Raw genomic sequence first — 26,285 nt, forward strand, 5'->3', positions numbered from 1 at the left:
GAGATTCCAGAGCCCGCCCTCTCCTCCCCGGGGGTCTCTCATTCAAAATGAATCAGAATGTAGAGATTCCAGAGCCCGCCCTCTCCTCCCCGGGGGTCTCCCAGTCAGAATGTAGAGATTCCCCAGCCCACCCTCTCCTCCCCGGGGGTCTCCCAGTCAGAATGTAGAGATTCCCCAGCCCACCCTCTGCTCCTCGGGGGTCTCTCATTCAGAATGTGCCTCCCAGAAGTGGCTCCTTTGCCCTTCCTCACTCCCCTGCCGGTCTCTTGTTTCTCATTTATCACACGTGTGGTGCTGTCTACCCCTCTGTTTTATAGGGGATGTGCCTCCCCTCCCTTTCGTGCATGTTGATTCAGAGCCTTCCTTTCCCATCTTTAGGAATGGGGTCTCTTTTTCCTCCCCCTTATCTCACCGTTTAGACCCCCTTTACTCTTACTTGTCACTGGAGGCCGAGGGTTATATAAAGCATCTTTCTATAATTCTCAGGTGCAGTGAAGTGAAGGCTCTGAAGCCCCAGGAAGATGCCCCTGGAATGGAGATGACGCTGCTGAGAATCAGACGCCATGCGCAGCTGCTCACGGAATTAAAAGGTAGATATGAGTCCAGGCCCACCCAAGAGGTAATGTTGATAGGGAAGGCTTTTCCAACCATCTCAACGCACTTATTTAATTGAAATACATGTAAATATGCACAGCTCAGTGAAAAACCAATATGTCAGCATTCTTGTACTTGTATCGGGCACAGGTAGATAGCAAGCAATGGAGAGCGTCACAATGGATCAGTCCAGGAGCCGAGAGCCGCATACCCTGAATGCTATTACCTGCTGCACCGAGTGTTTAGAGGAATTCCTTATATAGCAAGGTCTTCTGTTTTTTTGTAAACTGCAGGCATAATGGTGCTGTGCAGAGGTGGGTTAGGGTCGTGTGCCCCAGTGCTGGCGCATAATGGGTGATCTTTCTCTTCCTGGTTTTTTGCTTGTGGGCATTTATTTATTTCCAGTCTTGCAATGATGTGGCATCTGGAATTGCTCTGGCTTCCTAATTTGACCAGTTCCTGGGCTAGGCACAGGTGTGGCTGGGTTACCACAGCCTTGTATGTAATAAAGGCTATTTCAATGATTATTTGGGCGGTTAGAAAGGTTGGGGAAATGCAGTCAAACAGTTTGATGCCGATGATTCGTGTGGCGCGAGGGTTGAGGAGGAAGGTCAAAGAGGAGTAGGTTTCCACTTCCAGGTGGCCTAGAACTGGGGACTACTGCAACCCTGAAACCCGAGGCTGGCCAGAAAGATTTTTATTTTTTTATTTTTTTTTTTATTTTTGTGTGTTGTTCATTTAGAACTTTACAAAAGGGGGATGAAGAAAAAATAACTTTCACTGAAGTAACTTTCATTAAAGTAACTTTCACTGAAGTAGCCCAGAGAGTGTCCAGTGATTTCACGAGAGGTGAGGCTGATTGGACTCTATCCTCTGCATGGTGAGTTGCAGAATTTTGGTTGAGGCTAGTAACCAACAGTTTCGGTCCCCACCAATCAGTCTGTTCCAACACGTTGCTTCGTCCCATCCATATTCTTCTGGGCTAAAGTGCTTTATGTAGGCTGATCTTAAGTCTAGGGTTGCTGGGCATGAGATCAATAGGTGTCTAATAGATTCGAGTTCGGCATTGCACAAACGGCATGTATTTGAGTCGGAAAAACCTCGGATGTTCAGGATCTCATTTGTTTCCAGTAAGTTTAGCCGCATTCTTAACATGTAATTTCTTGCTCTCCTGTTTGGAAATATCCGGAGATATTTCATCGGCTCATTGAGTTTGGAATGCATGGTGGGAAGGTGGAGGAGGAGTTTATTTTTATTGACTAGGTCTTGGGTCTGAATCCAGTCTAGTTCTTTCAGTTTCTTGTAGACTCTCAGAGGGTTTGAGATGAGGTCAGCTTCAGAGCACGACACTGATTCTAAGGTGGACAAAAGATTGTTTTTCCATGTTTTTAGCATTGTGACTTTGCCACTTTGTAGTTCTGTGTTCAGTAGGCCAAATATTTGGTCAGTGTCGGCCGTAATGCATTTCCTGAATAACCTAAGAGAGTTTAGGATTACTGTTGCTCTTAGTGACAGAAGGCTGAGTTCCTGTCTGATTGCAGCAATGGATGAAGACTTTGGAAGGTTTAAGACTGATTTCCAGAACTTGCTCTCCAGATTTTGCCAAGTTCTTTGTGGGATTGTTGGCATGGCCTCTGTTCCATAGGTAATTGATGGGACGACTTTTTTCTTGTAGAAGTCTATTACGGGAATGCATGAAAATTTACCAAATTTTGTATCTATTGCTTTTGCTTGTGACGCTAGTTTTCCCAGCTTTATTTCCAAAGCGAGCTGCATTGATGTTTCATTTTTTGAAGAGTCAATCTGGACACCCAGGTATTTGAAGTCGGGTACCGACTCGATCTCTTTGCCCTCTAAGTACCATTTGAATTTTTCAGAGGATTTGTTGTTCTTCCGTCCTCCTCCCAGAATCATTATTTTGGTTTTTTCTCGATTTATTTTTAGGTTGTTTTCGGCTGTGTAGCTCAGGAGGTTTGTTAGTTGTCTCTGGAGGCCGATCTGGGTCTGATCCAGGAGGATTAGATCGTCAGCATACAAAAGGTAGCTTATTTTGGAGGATGCAAGGGATGGCGGAAACGTGTGTTCCAGGTCGACAAAATCGCCGTAGTCTCCGAGGTATGCTAGGAACAAGGCGGGTGCTAGCGGGCATCCCTGTTTTACCCCTCGCCCGGTCTGGATTTCGTCTGACAGGTCGCCTTTTTGGGATAGTCGAACCCTAAGGGAGGTATCCGTGTGGAGAGCTTTGATTGGTTGGAATATTTCTTGAGGGCAATTCCAGCTCTCCAATTTGTCCCATAGGCGGTGTCTGTCGACGAGGTCAAAAGCCTGCGCTAGATCGATGAAAGCGATGAAGATCCGTGATTTTTTTTCCCAGACTTTGCTTTTTAGGGTGCTAATCGCTAAGATGTTTGCCGTCGTTCCGGTGTTTTTCTTAAAACCCGATTGGTAGTTGTCGTTGCATGGGGCTTTTTCGGCCCAAGATTGAAAACGGTTCATGAGTAAACCTCCGTAGACTTTACCTATGCAGTCCAACAGGGCAATAGGCCGATAGTTTCGGGGGTCTGTGATGTCCCCCTTTTTATAAATCGGGACGATGATGGCTTTTGTCCAGGACGGCGGCAAAGATTGCTGCTCAGAACATTTCTGAAAGATTGAGGCTAGCAAGGTTGCCCATTCCGTGTTGTTGTTTTTCAGATCGATGTTTGAAATCCCGTCTGGACCCACAGCTCTGGAGTTCTTCAGTTTTTTTATGTGGTCGCTAATTTCTTCTCGGTCATTTAATTGAATCCAGGCTGTCTTCTGGGCTGGGTGTTCCCGACAGGAGTTTTGAGCGGGAGCTTGAAAGACCGAGGAGAAGTGCATGATCCATTTGTGCTCTGGCATGGCGTTAATTATGGAGTTGTTCACTGAGGGCTCTGTGGTTTTCAACAAGGACCAGAATTCTTTTGCTTTGTTACCCTTGATGGCTGTTAACATTTTTTCCGCGTCTTGTTGGTAAAGGCGGTAACGGTGTTCTTTCACCCATGATTTGTAAGTTAAGGTTGCCGCTTTTAATTTTTCTTTGTTTGACGGGTCATTTCCTAATTGTCTTTTAAGTTTTCGCAACTCCCTTCGTTTGGTCACCAAGGTGGGATCATAGGCGTGTTTTGGGGGTGCATGGACAGAGGTAAGCTGTTTGGAGTTCGTTCGGTGTTTTAACAGCAAAGGTACGTAATCAAGATTCTTTACGCCCTTGGGTCTGTCTTCCCCAGTGTAGTTTGCCAGGAGAGTTTTGACCGCACGGGTCGACAGGTTTAGTCGGTTTCCACGGGCGTTTGGTTCTACTTCCGCCGAATAGAGTTCAGGCGCCTTGTGGTGATTTGCCAGCGACATTGTCAGCTGATTGTGGTCGCTGGCTGTAGTCTGTCGGACTTCAAAGGATTGGACTTTATTCAGAAGCGGTCTGGATACATAGATATAATCTATGGTTGCTTTTAGTGGGCCTTGATTCCAAGTTGGCAGGCGGTTTTTGTTTGGGAAGGCGAAGTTCAGGTTTTCGAATTTCCTAGAGGACATCAAGGAAGACCATAGGAGACCTCTTTTCAGTGCTGTTGTGGTTTTCGAGGATGCATCCAAAGTTCGCAATTCTCTGGGGCATTTAGCATTCAGGTCGCCGCAGATGATAATTAAGGAGACTTGACGTGTTGCTTGGATATCGTCAATCAGGTTTTCCATCATTAAGAGGTAAGACTGATGGTTTATTGCCGCCGGGTTCCAGTAAGTATTAATCACCACTATTTGCAGCGGTTTGCAGAGGGGCTTCTCAGACCATTCGCATAGTACTGCTAAGATTGACAGATTTGCTTGGAGGGTTGACTTGAGGGTCAACCCAATTCCCTGACGACAGGCCAGAAGCAGACCTGAAGTCGGCCGGCCTAGGGCTCCTTTGTTGGCTGGGGCCAGAATTATATCGAACCCATCCATAGCTGGATTTTTCCTGAGCCAGGTCTCTTGGAGGCAAATGATGTCAAATGAAGCTAAGTTTGCGTCGCCTGTTGTGGTGAGATGTAAGTGACCTCTCGTGTTCCATGAGCAGAAATTTAATGAAGGTATGAGCCGGCTGACGTTCCGATTTCCCTTTGGCTCTACTGGGAGCCCTGCGAATTGCTATTTGGATTTGGACCCTTGTGATAGGGCCTTTGGGAGCCAGGCCCACAGCTCCTGTAGTTTTACAGTTGATTTTTGGACTGTGGAGGCGCTTTCAATTTGAGCTCTGGGGGTTGACCTGTTGGATTCCGCCTTTGACTCAATCTTGGACGAATTTGAACGATCTGCTTTTGGATGTTCCCGCTTTGGGGACGACTCTTCTGTGGACACGTTTGACTTGTCGCGCCTGAGAGTGACGGGTTTTAGTTCTCGATGGCTCTCAGATGACTTTGAGAATGAATTTACCACTGTTCGGGTTAGCCCTGGGAGGCTTTGTGGCTCCACTTTTTGCTCTTGCCCCGCAGTTTTGGACCTTTGGGTCGATTTTTTGTTTCCTGGGTTGGTTTTTTCCGTGTTTTGCGGGTCTCTTTGCACAGTATAGCCTAGCGCAGCCAGGTCGCTTGTTGCATCCTCAATTTTCGACCTTATATACTTCGAAGTTAGATGAATATAGGCTTTTGCTCTTTTATTCGAATGATATGGATCTATGATTTTTAAATCTGAGGACTTGATCTTCCGGAGGGTCGGAATCAAGCTAAATAGCGTGAGGATTCCTCGTCTGTTCAAGATAATGTCATCGTCGTTTTCTGCGTGTTGCTCAAGCTTAATCGGGGCTTCCCCTGTAGGGTCCGGTCTTTTCCGATGTTGTTCGGTCCTTGAAGTAAAATGGGACCGCAAGTGTTGCCCCCTCTTTTCTGATTTTCTTGATTCTGAGTGTGTGTTTTCTTTGGACTTTTGATGAGGGTCCCGAAATTGTCGTACATCCTGTGGGCTAAGTTGGTTGCTAGAGGTTAGCTTTTTCCAAGTTTGCCCCTCGCGAACTGGAGGACATGTAAATGACACCACTCTAGCGCTCGTTGGGCTACAAGAGGTGGCAGGTTTTCGACGATGGAGAAGTTTCCTGCGCTCTTCCAAGGTGAAGAAGTGAAAAGGAGATTCCTCTTCTGACAGTTCTTTTGAGTTTTCTTTTTTTTTTGCAATTTGATCAGTTTTTGTTGCAGTAGGCTGCTGCTTTGATGATTTGTGTGTTTTCTCATGTTTTTCGGATGGTTGGTCTTCCGTGTCATCAAGGTGTTGAGAGAGATTCATCAGAACCTCATCTTCTAGGAAGGTTTCTAGAGGTCTAAAAGAGACTTTTTGGATTTGTTGGGGTGCAGACGGACTCCGGGCCAAAGTTTTTGTTTTTTCTTTCTGTTTTGCTGACCCAGAGTTTGGTCGCAGTGTTAAGGATTGATGCTGTGTTTCAGACTTCCCTCCACTAGGGTTGGTTTTTTTTGTTTCCCGTCTCATGCCTGTGAACAAAGGGTAAGGGAGATCAGACTCACTCGCTGGCTTTTTTGGTGGGAGCGGAATGTTTGCTGTTTCTTCTGTGATATCAATCACCTCTTGATGTTCCGGGATTGAGAGACCAGCGGCCTGTTGGATATTGAGGAGAGTGCTGGGGGATGAAATTGAATGATCGACTGGGGAAATTTGAACTCCCTGTTTTGTCCCTAAGTCGGGTGAGGTGGGAGGGATTACCATTTCTTTGAAGCCGACTTCTATGGCTTGCTTTAAGATTTTGAATTTGTCATCTAGGGCGGTGATGTACCCTTCCAGAAAGCTTAGTTTCGTAAGCATTGTGGCTTGAATGGCTGAATTGTCTTTCAAATTTTCGTTAATGTTTTCGTACAGTTTAGTAAACGGGTTCATTGCAATGGTGATAGCTGACATTATTGGGAGAAGATCTCTCTAGTGCTGCGAAGCTGGCTCCGTTGTAGGACCCTGGGGAAGGGGGCTATGTTTTGGAGCAGGCGAGGGTGTACTGGACTCATTTAGAATCCGTCTTACTGTAGGCGAAGAGGGAAGGTCCGAAAGGCCACCACTGAGGCGCCCAGATAAATGTAGATTTGGGGGGAAGGCGGGCAATGTGCCCCCTTGCCCGTTGCGGGTCGGTCGATCCTTAGTTTGGCTGATCGCAACAGCTTTGTTTGGGAGCGTGTCAGACTCATGGACAAGTAGAGGGATAGTTTGCTTTCGTGGTTCAGAAGATGAATCTTGCAAGGGCCGGGGCCCTGTCTGCTCTATGGTTACGAGAGAGGTAGTTGGGTTAAGAAGGATTGACAGTGGGGGTTCTTCACTGGTTAACTGACTGGTTTTGCAAATGGCTGGTGTCAGATTTTCCTTAAGTAAGGCTGGAAGCGTCATGTCATCGGACCTTTCCGAGTGGACAGTAGCTTGGACTAGTTCCGTAGGATGTTTCGGTGTGGCTTTCCTCTTAGGTGTAGCCTGGGTACCCGGTGTTTGGTGTAAAAGCGGGACTGTTTTGTTTACTGGTTTCGCCTGTGAGGCTTGTTTTAACGGGGATGCGGGTTGGATGTCGTTTGCAAGATTTTGGTGCTGCACACAGGTATTTATCGGGACAAATATTTTTCTTGCTTTTTCTGGGGGTTGGCACGTTTTTATTGCCTCCAGTATTTCCTCGTCAGTGAGGTCCGCTTGCCTCAGGTGGGTCTCTGGCGCAAAAGCGTAGAAGAAGTCTGTTACGAGGGTGGCTACCGATGGTTTTGTTGGTTTCTGGCCCCGGTGATTTTTTATTGATTGGCCATTTTTTTGGTTTTTTGACGTATATGGTTTGGTTGTGCTTTTTTGAGTTTTTTTTGTAGTTTTTGAAGGGACTTTCTTCCAAGTGGAAATTTCATTTCCTGTGTCCAAAGATTCCGTCTCATTTCTAGTGCGTTTTTTTTTGTTTTTCAAGGCCTCCGGGGACGCGGGCGGTGATTGCGAAGGCTCTTTCCGAGCTGGGACCTGCTCTTCATATCCTGTGAAGCCTGGGGCAGTGTGGTCGACAACTGAGACGCAAGAAAGAGTATTCAGAGACTTGCTTTGGAGTACTTGGGGTTTTGATTTTGTTGGTGTCTTGCTGGCATGATTATCCTTGATTCTTTCATGACTTTTGGAGCTACTGGGCTCTGCTGAGGGGACTTTTTGGCCATTTCGTGTTTGGCGAGGTGGTAGAACGTCCTCTTCGGCGGTGAGTGTGACTCTTTGGCCGACCGGCCCTCCCCACTGTGCGACGCGTCCTGCCGTGGGGCTTGCGTTAGAAGTCGGCCCCGCCCCCAGAAAGACCTGCGGGTGCTCTGCCTTGCTTGGGGTCCTTTCCGGCGAGGCCGTTGCCGGGGCCTTTACCGCAGGAGCCAGGCTTCGCTCGTCCTCCAGGACACTTTGCGGCATGCAATCAACGCTCCCCGCCCGAGCGAGCCCCTCCCCCCGCTCTCGGTTCTCGATCCTCCCTTCGGAGGCCATCGGGTCCCGAGGCTGTGGGGGCGGGAGTCGCGGGCAAGACCGCGGCTTGCAGCCGCTGTTTTCCGCCATGGCCCGTGCAGGAGATCGTTGGCACGGGCTCTGGAGCATCGATGAATCACCCTCGGGATCCGAGCTCGGCGGAACCGGGGCCGGGAGCGCGTCCTCCAAGGTCCGCTGGAGCAGGTCCTCCGATTCTCCTGGAGCTAGCTCATGGTGAGTGGTTTCTGTATTTGTGTTTGAAGTACTGGGCCCGGATCTTTCTAAGGAATCCTGTTTCCAACGGGCATTCACAGTTGAGCCTGTTAAAATTTTTGAGTGTTTGTGAGGATTTCCCGGCGTAAGATGGGATTGAACGCTGTGTTGTTGTGGGTTTTTTTCAACTGTGAGGCGTAGGTGCGCACTTCGAAGCTGGCGACCCTCTTGTATGGCCTTTGGGTCTCGGTCCGTGGTTTTGGCTATAAGGGTGGAATTTGCTGGTGGAGCCGCTGTTTCCATTGTTTCAGACGTGCACAGACTGCCACAGACTGCAACTCTGCAGCCAACTCCGCGGCCGCTCCGCGGCTAGGTGGGGATTTTGTAGAACCTCCCACGTATGCGAGTAGACACGGTAGAGAGACTCCTGTCTCTGAGGAAAAGGTTGGAGTGACTGCCACAGACTGCAACTCTGCAGCCAACTCCGCGGCCGCTCCGCGGCTAGGTGGGGATTTTGTAGAACCTCCCACGTATGCGAGTAGACACGGTAGAGAGACTCCTGTCTCTGAGGAAAAGGTTGGAGTGACTGCCACAGACTGCAACTCTGCAGCCAACTCCGCGGCCGCTCCGCGGCTAGGTGGGGATTTTGTAGAACCTCCCACGTATGCGAGTAGACACGGTAGAGAGACTCCTGTCTCTGAGGAAAAGGTTGGAGTGACTGCCACAGACTGCAACTCTGCAGCCAACTCCGCGGCCGCTCCGCGGCTAGGTGGGGATTTTGTAGAACCTCCCACGTATGCGAGTAGACACGGTAGAGAGACTCCTGTCTCTGAGGAAAAGGTTGGAGTGACTGCCACAGACTGCAACTCTGCAGCCAACTCCGCAGAAAGATTTGATAGTGTGCAGTCCTGCTAGTGGCTACCAAGCCCTCTGGGGATTTTTGTCACTTGGGGGATAGCTTTGGCGTGAACTCCTCGAGGTCCATGTTAGCTAGCCATGATTGAATGAGTGTTTAATTGGATGAGCCATGATTGGATGAGTGTTTGATTGGATGAGTGTTTGATTGGATGAGCCATGATTGGATGAGTGTTTGATTGGATGAGTGTTTGATTGGATGAGCCATGATTGGATGAGTGTTTGATTGGATGAGCCATGATTGGATGAGTGTTTGATTGGATGAGTGTTTGATTGGATGAGCCATGATTGGATGAGTGTTTGATTGGATGAGTGTTTGATAGCATTATCATTTGATTGGTGGGGTTCCCGAGAAGCAAAAACATGTTTTTGTGGGGTCGATTATAAGGAATGAACCGGTCATCCATGACTGGATGAACACACTAAATGCATATACATTTCACTGATAATGCACTCGTTGAGTTGTACATAAAACTCATCAAATCTAGCAAACTGTAAATATTTAATCGTTAGTAAGTCAAAATAACTCCTAAAAAGGGTAAATGGAAAGACGGACACAAATCAATAAAGAAGGGGAGGGGGAGAAGTTAGAAGGGGACAATAAAAGGCTAACCAGTCTTTTACCATTTTACTTTAGAGAAGGGAGGAATACAACTTTAAAATAAATGATAATGATATTAGAAGGCGACGTGCCAAAGCCTTTTTTCATCAAGAAACGTGTTGTAAAAATAAAGTTTATTTCGGTCAGAAGTATTGTGGTGAAAAGTCAGATCCGGTAGAATATGTGTGGCTTGGACCCTCCCCTTCCTGCAGTGGAAACCGAGCGGTTCTGCAGGCACGGCTGCAAGGGCTGTTGTCGTCCTATACCATGTGTTGGAGGTCGTAATGACGCATGTACATATGTTGATAGTGTTTGTTTAGTACTTTTGCTTACTTGAAATTTTAATTGATAAGAGTTGGTTCACGGCCTAATAAATATAATACTAATAATAATAATTAGGCATTTATATAGCGCTACGAGCCCTCAGGTATCTGAGCGCTGCTTATTATTACCCACGGTGTGTGGTGCTCATTTATCGTCCTCGGAAGGAGGAAAGGCTGAGTTTGGCCCTGCCGGGTTTCGAACCTGCGTCAACAGGCTGCGCACAGATGTCAAAGCGAGCGCTCTACTTGCTGTGCAATCTGACCGGCTATATGAGTGCCTGTGTATAGATTCTGCCTCACTTGAGTTATTAGAGTGCTCTGTGTGTGCTTAATTGAACCCATCACCACCCACACTCTCCCAAGTCTAGGCCTTACTGCCCAGTCACACTACCTTGATAGAGTTTGGCTAGACATTAGTGTTGTCCTGGTCACCAGAGTAGGGCGGCCTCTCAGAATCTATCCATAGGGCTGATTCTGAAGATCCATCTTTACCGCCTCAGTAGACCATGTTTCCTGATTAGAGAACCCCAAAAGGCCAATAAAGACATTATTTATATCCTGAGAGCGCTGCATCAGGGACCCCTTGGCCTCTGAATAGTAGGTCATACTGTACTCGTGACACAACAGTCTGGCCAACAATGTCTCAGGCATATCGGCTTCCCAGACTTCTGGACTTGGACCGGCTCAGATGATAATTTAGCTTCCCGGTCGGCTAGAGCCTGAAACTTAGCATTGACGCCTTTAGGGCTTGTGGTGTTGGGGTAATAGGGTATGTGTGTTCCAATGCATGAAGGTACTCTCCCAATGCAGTCAATTGCAATCGTTTGGATTTGAGAGATGCACAGGTAGGGGGTAATGCCATACCTCGGGGGTCACTTTTAAATCCCCCAGAAGTATCGCTTGCAAGGACACTGAGCCAGTATTGGGTTCTAAATAGGAGGTCCTTTTATCAGATATAGTGGCATGATCTGCCTGATCCAATAAAGAGGCTACATTATCTGTGATCTTAATGCCCTTTTCCCTGGTCCTTTACTGTGTGCTGAGAATGTTAAGCTCTGAAAGAGTGAGATCTGTGGGTGTGTGACCTCCTCTATGGGTTGCCGGGGAGGAAAAGCCGAAACATGACAATTAGACACCCAAGGTGGTGGGGTGCAGTGGTGGGAGCTGGAGGGGAGGCATTAGGGGAAGGGCAGGGAGTGGGGTGCAGTGGTGGGAGGTGGAGGGGAGGCATTAGGGGAAGGGCAGGGAGTGGGAGTGCAGTGGTGGGAGCTGGAGGGGAGGCATTAGGGGAAGGGCAGGGAGTGGGGTGCAATGGTGGGAGCTGGAGGGGAGGCATTAGGGGAAGGGCAGGGAGTGGGGGTGCAGTGGTGGGAGCTGGAGGGGAGGCAATAGGGGAAGGGCAGGGAGTGGGGGTGCAGTGGTGGGAGCTGGAGGGGAGGCATTAGGGGAAGGGAAGGGATGCAGGGGTGCAGTGGTGGGAGCTGGAGGGGAGGCATTAGAGGAAAGGCGGGGAGTGGGGGTGCAGTGGTGGGAGCTGGAGGGGAGGCATTAGGGGAAGTGCAGGGAGCGGGGGTGCAGTGGTGGGAGCTGGAGGGGAGGCATTAGGGGAAGGGTGGGGATTGGGGGTGCAGTGGTGGGAGCTGGAGGGTAGGCATTACGGGAAGGGCGGGGAGTGGGGGTGCAGTGGTGGGAGGTGGAGGGGAGGCATTAGGGGAAGGGCAGGGAGTGGGGGGTGCAGTGGTGGGAGCTGGAGGGGAGGCATTAGGGGAAGGGCAGGGAGTGGGGGGTGCAGTGGTGGGAGCTGGAGGGGAGGCATTAGGGGAAGGGTGGGGATTGGGGGTGCAGTGGTGGGAGCTGGAGGGTAGGCATTACGGGAAGGGCAGGGAGTGGGGGTGCAGTGGTGGGAGCTGGAGGGGAGGCATTAGGGGAAGGGCAGGGAGTGGGGGTGCCGTGGTGGGAGCTGGAGGGGAGGCATTAGGGGAAGGGCAGGGAGTGGGGGTGCAGTGGTGGGAGCTGGAGGGGAGGCATTAGGGGAAGGGCAGGGAGTGGGGGTGCAGTGGTGGGAGCTGGACGGGAGGCATTAGGTGAAGGGCAGGGAGTGGGGGTTGCAGTGGTGGGAGCTGGAGGGGAGGCATTAGGGGAAGGGCAGGGAGTGGGGTACAGTGGTGGGAGCTGGAGGGGAGGCATTAGGGGAAGGGAATGGATGCAGGGGTGCAGTGGTGGGAGCTGGAGGGGAGGCATTAGGGGAAGGGCAGGGAGTGGGGGTGCAGTGGTGGGAGCTGGAGGGGAGGCATTAGGGGAAGGGCAGGGAGTAGGGGTGCAGTGGTGGGAGCTGGAGGGGAGGCATTAGGTGAAGGGCAGGGAGTGGGGGTGCAGTGGTGGGAGCTGGAGGGGAGGCATTAGGGGAAGGGAAGGGATGCAGGGGTGCAGTGGTGGGAGCTGGACGGGAGGCATTAGGTGAAGGGCAGGGAGTGGGGGTTGCAGTGGTGGGAGCTGGAGGGTAGGCATTAGAGGAAGGGCAGCGACTGGGGGTGCAGTGGTGGGAGCTGGAGGGGAGGCATTAGGGGATGGGTAGGGAATGGGGGTGCAGTGGTGGGTGCTGGAGGGGAGGCAGGGGAAGGGCAGGGAGTGGGGGTGCAGTGGTGGGAGCTGGAGGCGAGGCAGGGGAAGGGCAGGGAGTGGGGGTGCCGTGGTGGGAGCTGGAGGGGAAGCTTTAGAGGGAGGGCAGCGAGTGGGGGTGCAGTGGTGGGAGCTGGAGGGGAGGCATTAGGGGAAGGGCAGGGAGTGGGGGTGCAGTGGTGGGAGCTGGAGGGGAGGCATTAGGGGAAGGGCAGGGAGTGGGGGTGCAGTGGTGGGAGCTGGAGGGGAGGCATTAGGGGAAGGGCAGGAAGTGGGGGTTGCAGTGGTGGGAGCTGGAGGGGAGGCATTGGGGGAAGGGCAGGGAGTGGGGGTGCAGTGGTGAGAGCTGGAGGGGAGGCAATAGGGGAAGGGCAGGGAGTGGGGGTGCAGTGGTGGGAGCTGGAGGGGAGGCATTAGGGGAAGGGCAGGGAGTGGGGGTGCAGTGGTGGGAGCTGGAGGGAAGGCATAAGGGGAAGGGTGGGGAGTGGGGGTGCAGTGGTGGGAGCTGGAGGGGAGGCGTTTGGGGAAGGGCAGGGAGTGCTGGGTTATGTTTTACAGTAAAAACGTTTGAGATCTAATACATCACTTGTTTTTCTTTTACTACAGAAACATTTCCTGCAGAAATGGGTAAGTTTCATAAATGGTAATAAATATATTATATTTAACATACTTCAATGTCTCGCTGGTTTTACTGATTTCACAAACCCTTCATTTTCTTCTTACTTTCAGATTGGAGATACGTGAAATCCTGTGAACGTGAGTACTTGTGATTTACAAATCCCAAACTCTAACCCTCCATGGGGCCTCCTGGATCTCAGGAGTCACTGTGAGGTGAGGCAGCTTGAGTCCCCTGCAGTGACACTCGGTCATAGGAAAGGAACATGAGTCACGGAGAGTCACCAGTAGGTGAGGCGGCTTGAGTCCCCTGCAGTGGCACTCGGTCATAGCAAAGGAACATGAGTCACGGAGAGTCACCAGTAGGTGAGGCGGCATGAGCCCCCTGCAGTGACACTCGGTCATAGGAAACGAACATGAGTCCCGGAGAGTCACCAGTAGGTGAGGCGGCATGAGCCCCCTGCAGTGACACTCGGTCATAGGAAACGAACATGAGTCACGGAGAGTCACCAGTAGGTGAGGTGGCATGCGATACTCGGGGCCCGATTCTGAGCCTGTGCTAAATGCCTCATAGTAATATGGCATTCCCCTCTCCCCCCCCAAATCCTCCCACCTGCATTCTGAGGGTGATGGGGAAGAGTGGAGGAGAGATGTCGTGTAGCAGGCAAGAAAAAAACATGTAAAATATGTGCAGATGGAGCGCTGCAGGGGTACCATGCAGAGCACCTCTGGCCAAAATACAAAAAGCAGAGACACATTTCTACAGTATAGAAAGTGTCGGCGAGTTTGAAGAGTCTCGACAGCACTTTCTGTAACGCAGAAAATGTGGCGCTGACAGCTTGAAAAGAAAACTTCTTTCAGACAGTCCTAGAATGTTTTACAGAAAAACAAACACTTGGTAAGGAATGCCGCCTCTTTTCATATCTAACGATACCTCCAGGGTGCCATTAATTAACGCCTCTTTAGGCTGGTGCAGAAAGGGTGCTCTAACCTTCAGAATACAGTCCTTGCCAGCCCCTTACACGTGAGGTGGTTGGCAAGGCTGTTGCTATGCAGTAAATCACGGCTTTGCAAGAGTGGCGTTTCATCATCATGGCAAAGTGTCATTTGGGCACAAAAATACCCAGACTCGCTTTAATGGACAGCCACAGCTCACAAAAACGCTAACCTGGCTCCCTGACCTTACAGACTAACATATCCATTTTAACAAATTGCCAAACAATTAAATAAATAAACAATTTCAATTCTCCCGCAATTAAATAAATAAACCATTTACAATTCCTCCCTTCCTATGCCTTGCTCCCTCCCGTCCCCTTAAATTCCTCCCAACCTTCATTCCCGCTTTCTTCCATCTTCTCCCCGAGGTCACGCCCCCTCCTTCTTCACTACCTCTTCCCCCTCTTTGTACCCCCGGGGTAGTCTGTTGGTGCAAACAGCACCACCCCCCTCCTTTACCGTGCTAGTACCCCATTGTGCTTCCCCCATGCCTCCTCCAAAGGGCCATGTCCCCGGCATCAGAAAAACCCTCCCCTGAGGTGTTCTTTCTGCCCCCACCCCCTCCTACCCCAGGTTCTCCTCTACTTCCAACTCTTCACGATGTCCTTCACCGCCAACCTAACACCCCCCAGGTAGTACATGTCTCCAAGTAACGAGAGATGCACTCCATACTCCCGAAACACTGAAAAGTCCTTGTAAGTTATTTCCTGGTGCTCCAGCACTTGTACCGCCAAACATCCACAAAACGTCGCCATCTGCCTGTTAATCTTCTTTCTTGTCCTTTCCACTGCCCCTTCACTCACCGCTCCCCTCCATACTCTCCACGGCAATAACTTGGACCAAACAAGCCCTACCTTGGGCCATGTGTCCCTTAACCAGCTACGGTCCCTTTTCATCTTCCTTAACAATGATACCCCTGAATCTCTAGCTAGGTAATTCTCCCCTAAATGCAGAATTATTGCCGCCGGAACCCCTGGCGCTCCCTTAAACCCGCTTACATGGGCAGCAACTGGTCCCACCTAAGAGCCCTACCCCCATCCACCTCAATAAGGCAATGTTGTAACTTCAACCCAATTGTGTCCCAAAAATCCTTTTCGCTGCATCTTTCGCTGCCCATTTTACAATTGAATGTTCACAAATCCATATCTGCAGCAACTCTTCTGTGTAAAAGAAAACATGTTTTGAGTCTCTCTCTACCACTGCCAACCCCCCCTTCCCCCACCCCCTGATCTTGTTCCAGTCCTAACCTGCCCCTTTTCCAAACTCTCCGATGTACCCCTTGTACTTTCCCGATTTCCAGCGCCCCAAACTCTTGACCTCATCCTCCAACAGACCCATTCTGCTACCTTCCGATGCTGCCCCCATCCTGAAAGAATGAGTTCCAAAATCCTCTGCTCTCTCCCCAAGGCCAACAATGCCCTCCTCATGACCCCCAGAACTTGAGCTGCCATAACTGCCGATCCGTCCTCGTGCTGAAAAACCAACCTTTCTCGTCCCCTACATGTCTCCCGCTAAGATAACCCCGTCCTCACTGGACACAACGACCTCTATCCAGAAGCACCCAACAGCCCTTTCCTTTCTGATCCGTCTTTGATCTGCTGATCTTTATATCCACACCTAATTCTGATAAATGAACATCTCCCCACCGTAGACCTCCTTCCCCTCTTCCCCCCCCCCCACCAGCTCTGTCACCCTAAATGCCCCAAAGAACAATCATGTGAAACAGGTTGAAAACATGTCCCTCTCCCATGATGACCAGCACACCCCCTCAAAGCCTTGCACAACCTCACCAACAGGGCGGCTGAAACCAATCTCCTGTTATCCTTGCCCCTCCTGTTCTCCCTTGCCCACCCTTCCAACATTCTACATGCCATCTCCCTGCAACTGGCCCCAAAACCATTTCCCGTAAAATGCAAGGCCTGCCAGTCTCCCAGATATTGTTGCCCTCCACCAGCCCTTGTCCATACACTCCAGTATAAAGTTAACCACATCATCCCTTCTTCTCTCCTCTGTGTCCTCCATACCCTTCAAGCTGCACGCTCCCCCCTTTATAAATTCCAACCATGCCCTCTCTTATGCCGTCCTAGACGCTGGGGCTAGTGAACCCTCCACTAAGGACAGTGCTCTCAGTTTCCTAGCCGCTGCAGCTTACGTCCGCTTCTGGTGCCATTCCATGGAATCTCTGCCACTGAAAACGAGATAATGCATCAGCCATGCCATTATCCTTCCCTGGCACATGCGTTGCTCTAAACACCACATTCCACTTCATACATCGCAATACAACTTCCCTCATTAATCTAGCCACCCTCTGGTCTTTAGCCGACTGCCTGTTGACCACATTGACGACTGCCTCGTTATCGATATTAAAATTCAATTTCTTGTTCCCCAACTCTCCGCCCCACAACTCCATTGCCACCAACAAAGGGAAACATTCCAAAAAGGCTGTGCCTCTACCTCCTCTCTGCCACTGCTCTGCCCACCTTTCAGCACACCACTTAACTCCCCTACGAAAAAACCTGAACTTCTCACGAAACTGGATCACTCTGCAGCCACATGAACACGCCTTTGAACTCTTCCAGAAATCGTAGCCAAATCCTGCAGTCGACCTTGACCGCTCCTGACAACCTCACCCTGTGATTTTCTTTTATTTATTTTATTTTCACATTTGTTTATTGGCATTTAGCTTGGTGATTACACAATTAACACATCAAATGTGCCATCTATTGCAGGATCCACAACGTTTCGCAACAAACAACAAAAGGAAGAGAAAGAAAAAACATTTGTAGAAAATGAACATAAGAACATTAACTGTCTCCTAGTCCGATTATCAACTCTTAGATCCCGGATGCTCATCAGGGCAGGGCGATGGGTGATGGAGGTTCATGAGTTCATGGGCTTTATTGGATCTTTAGGGGTCTCCCTTATGGGACAATGAGTTCCCGCAACTCTATGTGGTCAATGTCATATTTGCTCATGGAGGTTTGTCGTCTGCGGGGTAGAATATAGTGCTGATTATCTCCTTCCATGCGTCCAGGGCTGCACTTGACTCATCGGTTGATCTGGTAACGCTGTCCTCCCACGCCCCTGTTTCTGCATTGGCCCACTTCTCTAGTTCATTGTACCATGCAATGTGTCTGGGTCCAGCAGGCTTTTTCCAGGTCATGGCGATATGTCTTTTGTCCAGAATACACATTAAATCCATTAGTTTCACCCAATTTTTAAGTTTAGGTGGTCTGGGGTATGTTCCCAAGAGACATTCTTCGGGGGACCAATTGTAGCTGGAGGTGCCCGCTCTTTCGTATGTCTGCTTGACTGTTGCCCATAGGGATTGGACACTGTCACATTCCCAGAATATGTGTATGAGGTCCGCCTTGTCTGCTTTACACCATGGGCAGGCGGGACTTGCTTGTTTGTTGAGCATTGTTAGCCTGTGTGGGGTCAGATATGTACGGTGCAAAGCGGAATCTGTGGTTTCTGGGCACGGCTTTGGGGAATGTTAGTGCCCTGCTCCATTCACCCTCCGACATTTCTCGTCCTTCATCTGTTTCCAACTTGCTTTTCATTGCTTCTCCTTTTGGGTTGAGGGTGTCGTTGAGGTAGCTATATATCTGGGAAACCAGTTTCCGTCCCTCGCCTAGATTATAACCTCACCCTGTGATGTGGGCACTTAACCCCTGCCATAGACTGCGCCATGTTTCGCCAGAAAGTGCGACCTGGGGCCACTACCCGACACGCGAAATTGAGATGCCTCACTAACCTCTGCATGTCCACCAATGTCACTTTGCTAGTCGCTATTGCCTTCTCAAGCAAACCTACCAGCCTACATACCTTGTCGTGCGGTAAGCGTGAGGTCATGGCCACCAAATCCAACTCTATCCCTAGAACGGTCAACACCACCGCCTGCTCCTCAGTTTTATCCTCAGCCAATGGCACTCCCAAATCCTGCATCAATGTCTGAAAAGTCTCCAGCATCCTCCAGCATCCTCTGACATTCTTGTTCTTTGCCCGCCCCACTAATGAAAAGAAAATCATCCAAATAATGCAACTCTCCTTCACAACCCGAACTGTAAGTAAAAAGCCACTGCAAAAAGGAGCTGAAACGCTCAAACAACGCACATGAAATTGCACAGCCCATAGCAAAGCTTTGTCTATATACATTTGTCCTTCAAACTGCATCCCCAGCAGCCAAGAATCTTCTGGATGCACTGGTAACAAACGAAACGCCGCCTCGATGTCTCACTTGGCCATGAAAGCCCACAACCTTCCTTCCTCACCAAACCCACTGCTTGGTCCACACTGGCATAGGACACCCCGCAATCCTCCTGCGAAATAAAATCATTCACTGACATGCCCTCTGGCCATGATAAATGGTGAATTAGTCTGAATTCTCCCGCATCCTTCTTAGGCACGACCCCCAACGGGGACACCACCAAGTCTCCCGGCAAATCCTTAAACGGCCCTACCACTCTCCCTGCTTCCACCTCCTTGTGCAGTTTCACCCTCACCAATTCCACATTCTCCCGTGCTGACTTCAAATTTTCTGCCCACCACTGCAACCTTGGACCCTGATAACCCAACCTAAAACCCTCGCGAAAAACCTTCAAACAAAATATTGGCCCCTTCCCTGTCTGGGTAAAAATGGAGCCACTTCTCCAAAACTGCAACTTTGACTGGAGTATAGACCTTTCCCCACAACTCCCCTTCCTGCACCCCGCGTCCTCCCTCTGTGCCCTTTTGAAAACATTGCGTAAACGGATGCCGTTCTGCGCATCTGCTACACTCTTGTCTATATTTGCACACTGTTCTCGTGCAGCTTTCTTTATTGAACGCCCAACATGCTGCTGATGGCTGCCTCCTGCCTCCTCTCCCCTCTCCTCCGAGGCAGGGAGACCATGAAAGGGCCAGTAAGGCACAGGTAAACCACTCACTGTATGCAGCATTGGTGCTGGACGTGTAGGCGCCATCCATTGTAGTCATAGATCCATGTCAATGTCTCCCCTTACTGTTAGGGAGAATTTTCCAAATGTGCTAATTTCCCTTACCTTTTGAGACCCCCAGCAACTTTGCTGGATTTCTAGGATTTCATTTTTTACCTGGGAAGAGTATGAGCCTTTTTTCCCACTCTTCCATGTATTTTGTGTGTGTTTTACTTTTGCGTTCTTTGGTTATGGAGTTTTAAAACAACTCCAGAGACATCATCTTTTTCTGTGTGCCACACATCACCTTCAGTGCAGTGGCACAAGGGTGTCTTTTCAGACTCCCCCAAGGTTTAACTACCTTCCCTGAGAATGACTACTGTCTCTCAGGACATGTAAAGTTAAATTGACTTGACTAGTCTCTTTAAATGTACTGACCCAGCACACCCTATCTTACTATAGAATGCTGGAGGGGTTGCTTAGTTTCCCCTGAGTCTAAACACTCATGTAACCGTAACATGTTACATTTTCCTATTTTGGCTGGTGGCAGTGGTTTAGATCAACTACCATGATTGTTCGCGACCGCTAACAACGGTAGCTCAAAATCAGGGGTAGCCATGTTTTTTAATATGGCGCCCTAGACCCATCTGTAAAAACAGACTCCGGTCATCTTTTTCGCCATTTCCTTTAGGAAAAGCCCTTCTTGTGTTTGTCTCTGCGCGCCAAACCAGGTTTAGTCCCTTTGTTCGTGCCCTTTGGCGGGCTTCTGTACTGAAGCCCTCCTCTGGTGCCAGAGTGTCTGGGGTGGACAGGATGTGAGGGAGGTGCCCGAAACTCCCTGTGCTTAGTCTCCTAGAAGACCTGAATGCACTCTGGTGTGATTGGCCGGCTGGCTGTCCGGCAAGGACAGCCAATCTGCTGTGTGAGTGACTGCCAGGCTGAATGAATGGGGGAAAACACTTTAAAAGTAGGCTTCGGGGACTTTGAAAGCAGAGTCAACCACTGGAATGAAAGAACCACAGAGGAGAGAAAGGAAGAGGACTGCTGCAACTCCTGAATGACCAGTGAAGCCCTGCTGCAGGTCGGAATTGCCTGAAACTCCGACGACAGAGAAGCCCTTCAAGGTTAACTTCTTCCCTTGAGTTTGATGGGAACAACCGACTCGCAAGCCACCTGGACACCGTCCTATTCTGGTTGAATTTTCAGCAGAGTGCTGTTGAAAACCAGATAGCCAGAGGGAAGGAAACCAGGGGGACTTTAAGACACTCAAACCTTAAAACGATGTCTTGCTACAGCTTTTGGCCTCTTCCCTGGGCAGTGCAGGAACCTCCCGAAGGCCTGCTTCTTGTCCCCACGAATAAGCACAGGAACAGCGAGATCTGCTCGAACTGCCAGGAACAACTGCTTCATCTACAGCTTTCTTCATTTAAAAGGGTACTGTGCAAACGCAGTCCGGAAATCTTTTCGGCCATCGAGAAAGTGTGTGAAACTTTCCTCAACTTCGAAGGCTTGTCCTTCCCTACACATTCGTCAAACTTTTTGCCTAGCCAAATCCTTTAAAAATCTGTGGCAAAGACTTAACCGTTACTTACCAGAACTGTGCTATCCTATACAAAATATTCTGAACCATTGACTTTGGCCCAGGCCTGTTGAGAAGAATTGCTGGTTGTATTTAACTTGAACCCTTTGCCCTGCCGATGATTATATTTGAGCTGTCTCTTCTTGTAACCTTGTCTTTTCCCTCCTTTTCTAAGTATCTAAAGTGCCATTTTGCTCATACTTCATTTTTGAGCTAAACTAGTTTAGTTACTTACCGGTTGGATTTTTGTGGTGTATTAGTGTGTGATATTGAGCCGATTGTGCTAGTTTTATAACTGATTGAGTAAATAAATGTATATTTTTTTACCAAGAAACCTTGAGTAAGTGTTTACTTGAATCACTGTAGTGGTTGGTCCTTTGTGTAACTTGTTCTACTGCTCACTTAAACTCTTGAGATAAGTCTGGCTGCTCAGCCATCGCTACTACTTTACTGTGTAGTACAGCTTGTACCAAAGGTGAAATTGTGCTTACACTTGTAGTCCTAATCGCCTGTAGTGTTCCTAAAGGGTACTGCAGGTGATTCTGCCTAACACTGGTGTACAGCGGTGAGGATAAAGTATACTTGTTACATTTAGAGTGCTACTTTTACTTCTGTTCAAATAATCCTCCCAAGGCAAAGCAACACTAGTAAAGCAATTGTTTTATCACGACTGATAGGGAAAGCTACAGACAGGAGACCCTAGTGACTTTAACTGTTGATCAATTGAGAGATATGTGTAAAGCTAGGAATCTCACTGTAAAAGGCAAAAAGGTTGAATTGATAGAAAAGTTGTTAGAATACCAAAGTCTGAGGAGTGGGTCTGAATCCCCCACATCTTCAGCAAATGTGGAAAATGTTGATGAGGATGATAATGTTTCTGAGAGTAACTCAAATGTTATGGGTGAGTTAAATGAGGAAGAAGAGTCTTCAAATGTAGGCCCTGTTTTACCTCAACCTGCTCATAGGCCTCAACCTCTGACCACAGGGACCCCACCAGGTCCAACATTAAGTCCTGAATTTGTCTCTTTAGAAAGAATGAGACTTGGGTTAGAGTTTAAAAGAATCCAAGCTCAAACTGAATGCAAACATCAAGAACTTAAACTCAGAGAGATGGAATTGAGCCATGCACTAGAGATAAAAATGTTGTCTGTTGAAACTGGTTCTCTCCCAGAGTCTTCTAGGTCTTCCAATCCTAAGAGGCCTTTTCATGCCCAAAGATACAGTAAGTATGTATGAGGTTAAGCTTGATATTTTGGATTGGTTGGCTGCTTTTGAATATAACCATGTGATTCAAGACATTTCCGGGAATCAGTTGATTCCTTGGTTTTTTTCTAGGCTACCCCCTGTTGCAACTGATGTGGTAATGGAGTTGGGGGATATAGACAGAAAGGAGTATGAAACTATGAAGCTAGCTTTGATAGCTATATTTGGGAAGACCCCCTTCTCAGTATCTTAAGAGGTTTAGAACCCTCAAAAATCATGATGGTACCCCTTGGGCTACCTGGGTGACTGAATGTTTGAAAAACTTAGATGGTTGGGTTAAGTGTTACAGAGTGAACACTTATGAAGGTATGAGAAATCTGTTCATGTTGGAGTCTATTTATGATGCCTGCTCTCCTGAGCTGAGACAGCGCTTGGCTGACTAAGGAAATTGATCCCAAGAAGTTAGAAAAGGCTGCTGACTTGTAGGTTGCCGAAACAAGAAAAAGTGTCTACATCTAGAGACACTCCCGCCCCCTGCACACCATTGATACTGATACACTATCAGTCAATAATAATGAAAATAGAGTGTATTCTTCTAATAAGTCAAACTTTAATCGAAGCAAACAGTTCTAGGTACTGTAAAAATCGACTGCGGCTCAATTTTGTGGTTTATGACCTCCAAAAAAGTTTATTTGCATCTCAGCAGTTTGTGGATTTTTCTCCACACAGTACCGCTGTACATCAGATTCAGCACGCCCATGTTTATTTCAGATTACTTTGCTCCTGAAGAAGGGGTTATTCCCCGAAACGCGTAGAGCATCTGATCATCTGAGTTCACTACTACGAAATTCATCATTTGAAAATTCGGATTGTATATCATTATTTCAGTTGCTAATTTGTATATATTTTTCTCATGATCTATGGCTTATTTCTATGTATTGAATGCCTTTATTCCTTTATGTTGATTTGAAGTGATTTTTACAGTACCTAGAACTGTTTGCTTCGATTAAAGTTTGACTTATTAGAAGAATACACTCTATTTTCATTATTATTGACTGATAGTGTATCAGTATCAATGGTGTGCAGGGGACGGGAGTGTCTCTAGATGTAGACACTTTTTCTTGTTTCAGTTTTTGCACAAACCCCGTGTCAGGGTTTGTATTCCTCCCCAGCACCCGTACTTTCTGAAGTTGTTTAATCTGTAATGTACATCTGTTAATTTGGTGTGCACCTATCCAAACCCTTCGTGACTTGTGGGTTGCCAACAGGGCTACTCACAAGTATTCTGGGTCAGCTCAGAAAAAAGATGAGGGGAAGCAGCACAAGAAAGACAACAAGGAGGATTCTAATACCTCCAATATAAATGAGGGCCACAAACATAACAAACATAAGCCACAGGGAAAACCGAATCAGGCTAGTGTACCTTCTGGGGACAAACCAGAAGGTCAGAACAAACCCCCATTCATCAAAACATTTGGTAAATGTTATGCTTGTTGATCAACTGACCATGTGAAAGGGGATCCTAGATGCAAGGGTAAACCTCTCCGCACTGTCTCCTTAGCCTTCTCCCCAGTTGATGAAGTCCCAGTGGCAAGTGGAAACTTTCACGTACTGGCTGGGGAACCCATGAAAGTCTCAGCCAGTGTCTCTTTAGTGTCCCTGGGTCTGTGGGAACAACAGAATTTAGATGTGTACAATTCTATCCCAGATAATACTAAAGAGTATTACAAAGACAGTGTTCTTGTCAATGGTCAGGAGACCCCTGCCATTCGAGACACTGCAGCCAGCATAACTGTAGTTGATGAATCATTTTTCAAGGAAGAGGATGTTGCTAAGGCACCCAAAGTCTTAACTAAGCTTGCTGGAGGCCCTGTCCAAATGCTTCCACAGTTACCAGCTCTAATCCAGTGTAATGATATGACTGTCAAGACACCTGTAAGTGTGCAGAGTGAAGTACCTGGGAGAGTCCTGTTGAGGAATGACTTAAAAACTCTTGGCATTGTATCAAGCACCCCCAGGCCTCTCAGCAAAAGGAAACAGGAGCAGACAAGGAAGGCCAGAGAGAGTACCTTAGGGGGCTTTCCAGAGGGGATTATAGAGGAAACTATGCAATTTCTACGAAGAAGGAGGAAAGGGGGCAACCTAAAACCTCCAGGAAGAAACCAGCCAGCACTCCTGTGCTACCAACAAGGACATCCCCGAGGGGACTGTCCAAGATCACACCTGTGTCCCTCCACCAGCTGACGCTGAGTGTGTGGAGCAACCTTGTGTGGTTGAATCAGCTGCTGAAGAATCAGAGCTGGAAGAGGACCTTGCTCCTCTTGGAGATATGGATCCTGCAAACCATCCTGAGCTGCAGTCTTTAATGGCAGAAGGTGGACCCTGTAGGACAGACTTCAGCAGAGGTCAAAGAGAGTGTACTAATCTTGAAGGTCTTCGCCAACAGGCAGCTTCCCAGCTGGACGGGCAAGAGCCAGGGAAGCATAGGTTATACTGGGAAGATGACCTCTTCTACAGTGAACCGAATGAGTCTATCTCAGGGGACTACAGAAGACTTGTAGTGCCTCTTGAAAGCAGACTCCAGTTCCTATAGTTAGCCCATAAGATACCTTTGGCTGGTCACTTAAGCTTTAAGAAGACCAAGGAAAGGCTTTCTTTATATTTCTACTGGCCTAAGTTAGGGTCTGACGTAGATAAATTCTGTAGGAGCTGTCACAATTGCCAAACCTCTGGCAAGAGTGGAGCCAAGAATGTGGCACCCTTGGTGCCTCTCCCAGTGGTGGGAGTTCCTTTTGAGAGGGTAGGAATCGACATTGTTGGTCCCTTAGACCCTCCCACATCTTCAGGAAACAGGTTTATCCTGGTTGTAGTAGACCATGCTACTGGGTATCCTGAAGCCATACCTATGAGGACTGTTACAGCTCAGGCTGTTGCTAAGGCCCTAATTGGTATTTTTACTAGAGTAGGTTTTCCCAAGGAAGTTATCTCTGACAGGGGGTCCAATTTTATGTCCCACTACATGCAGGACATGTGGAAAAACTGTGGAGTAACTTACAAGTTCTCAACTGATTACCATCCTCAGACAAATGGATTGGTAGAGCGGTTCAACCGTGCAATGAAGAGCATGATAGGTGCTTTAGAGGAAGCCCTTAGAAGAAAGTGGGACCTTCTACTGCCATGCCATCTATTTGCATATAGAGAAGTCCCTCAGGAGGGAGTTGGATTTAGTTCCTCTGAACTTCTTTATGGCCATCCAGTAAGAGGCCCCTTGGCCCTAATTAAGGAGGGGTTGGAGAGTGCTCCTTCCCCCAAGCCAGTGAGAGTCACTGACTATGTGATAGGTCTCCGGACGAGAATTTCACACATGATGGCAGAAGCATCAGATAACGTAAAAGCAGGTCAGGTTCTGGTCAAACATTGGCAGGACCAGAAGGCCAACATGGTTGAGTTTACTCAAGACCAGCAAGTTTTGGTTATGGTACCTACAAAGCAGAAGGCCTTACAGGACAAATGGATAGGACCCTTCAAGGTTGTGGGTAAACCTGGAGAGGTCCACTATCTGGTGGATTTAGGCTTATGTCTCTAGACCAGAAGTGGGAGCTTTGCTTCTAGCTTCAGCTCAAGAGGAGGAGGAGAGTGAACCTCTACCTGAACTACTCAGAGGCCAATCTTTAGATGAGAAAGTAGAAGGAGTTCATCTCTCTTCTAACTTGACATCTGAACAACAGGAGGAGTGCAAGTTTCTGTTAAATCAGTTTGCCTCCCTGTTTTCACTATCAGCAGGCTGGACCCCTTGGGGCCAGCATGATATTCAAACTGGTGACTGTTTACCTGTCAAAAACAGAGGTTACAGGATGTGAGATCATGTAAGATCCCACATAAAGGAGGAGGTCAACAAGAAGCTTGATATCGGGGTAATAGAGCCCTCTACCAGTCCATGGTCTAATCCAGTTGTTCTAGTACCAAAGGCAGGATCCATGGAATTGAGGTTCTGTGTGGACTATAGAGCTCTTAATGCAATCACCAAGACTAATGCCCACCCTTTACCAAGGACAGATGAACTGGTGGATAAACTTGGTTCAGGCAAGTACCTCAGTACATTTGATCTAACTTCAGGCTATTGGCAAATAGCACTGACAGACCATGCCAAGGGAAAACTGCGTTCTCAACCCCAGCAGGCCTCTACCAGTTTAAGGTAATGCCTTTGGATTAAAGAATGCACCTGCTACATTCCAAAGGATGGTTAATCAGGTTCTGAATGG

General features: G+C 48.5%; 1 protein-coding gene across 1 annotated transcript in view; it reads left to right on the plus strand.

Moving 5' to 3' along the window:
• The window catches only part of LOC138520559 (uncharacterized), a 297,694-nt gene that overhangs the window by 159,951 nt on the left and 111,458 nt on the right, over positions 1-26,285 (plus strand). The window contains exons 10-12 of the mRNA XM_069632900.1: positions 487-590; positions 13,321-13,341; positions 13,444-13,470. Coding sequence (XP_069489001.1) covers positions 487-590; positions 13,321-13,341; positions 13,444-13,470 — 152 coding nt within the window. The remainder of the gene's footprint in view (positions 1-486; positions 591-13,320; positions 13,342-13,443; positions 13,471-26,285) is intronic.

This window comes from Ambystoma mexicanum, chromosome 13, assembly GCF_040938575.1.
Source record: "Ambystoma mexicanum isolate Mex_15411 chromosome 13, UKY_AmexF1_1, whole genome shotgun sequence".
Classification (NCBI taxonomy): Eukaryota; Metazoa; Chordata; class Amphibia; order Caudata; family Ambystomatidae; genus Ambystoma; species Ambystoma mexicanum.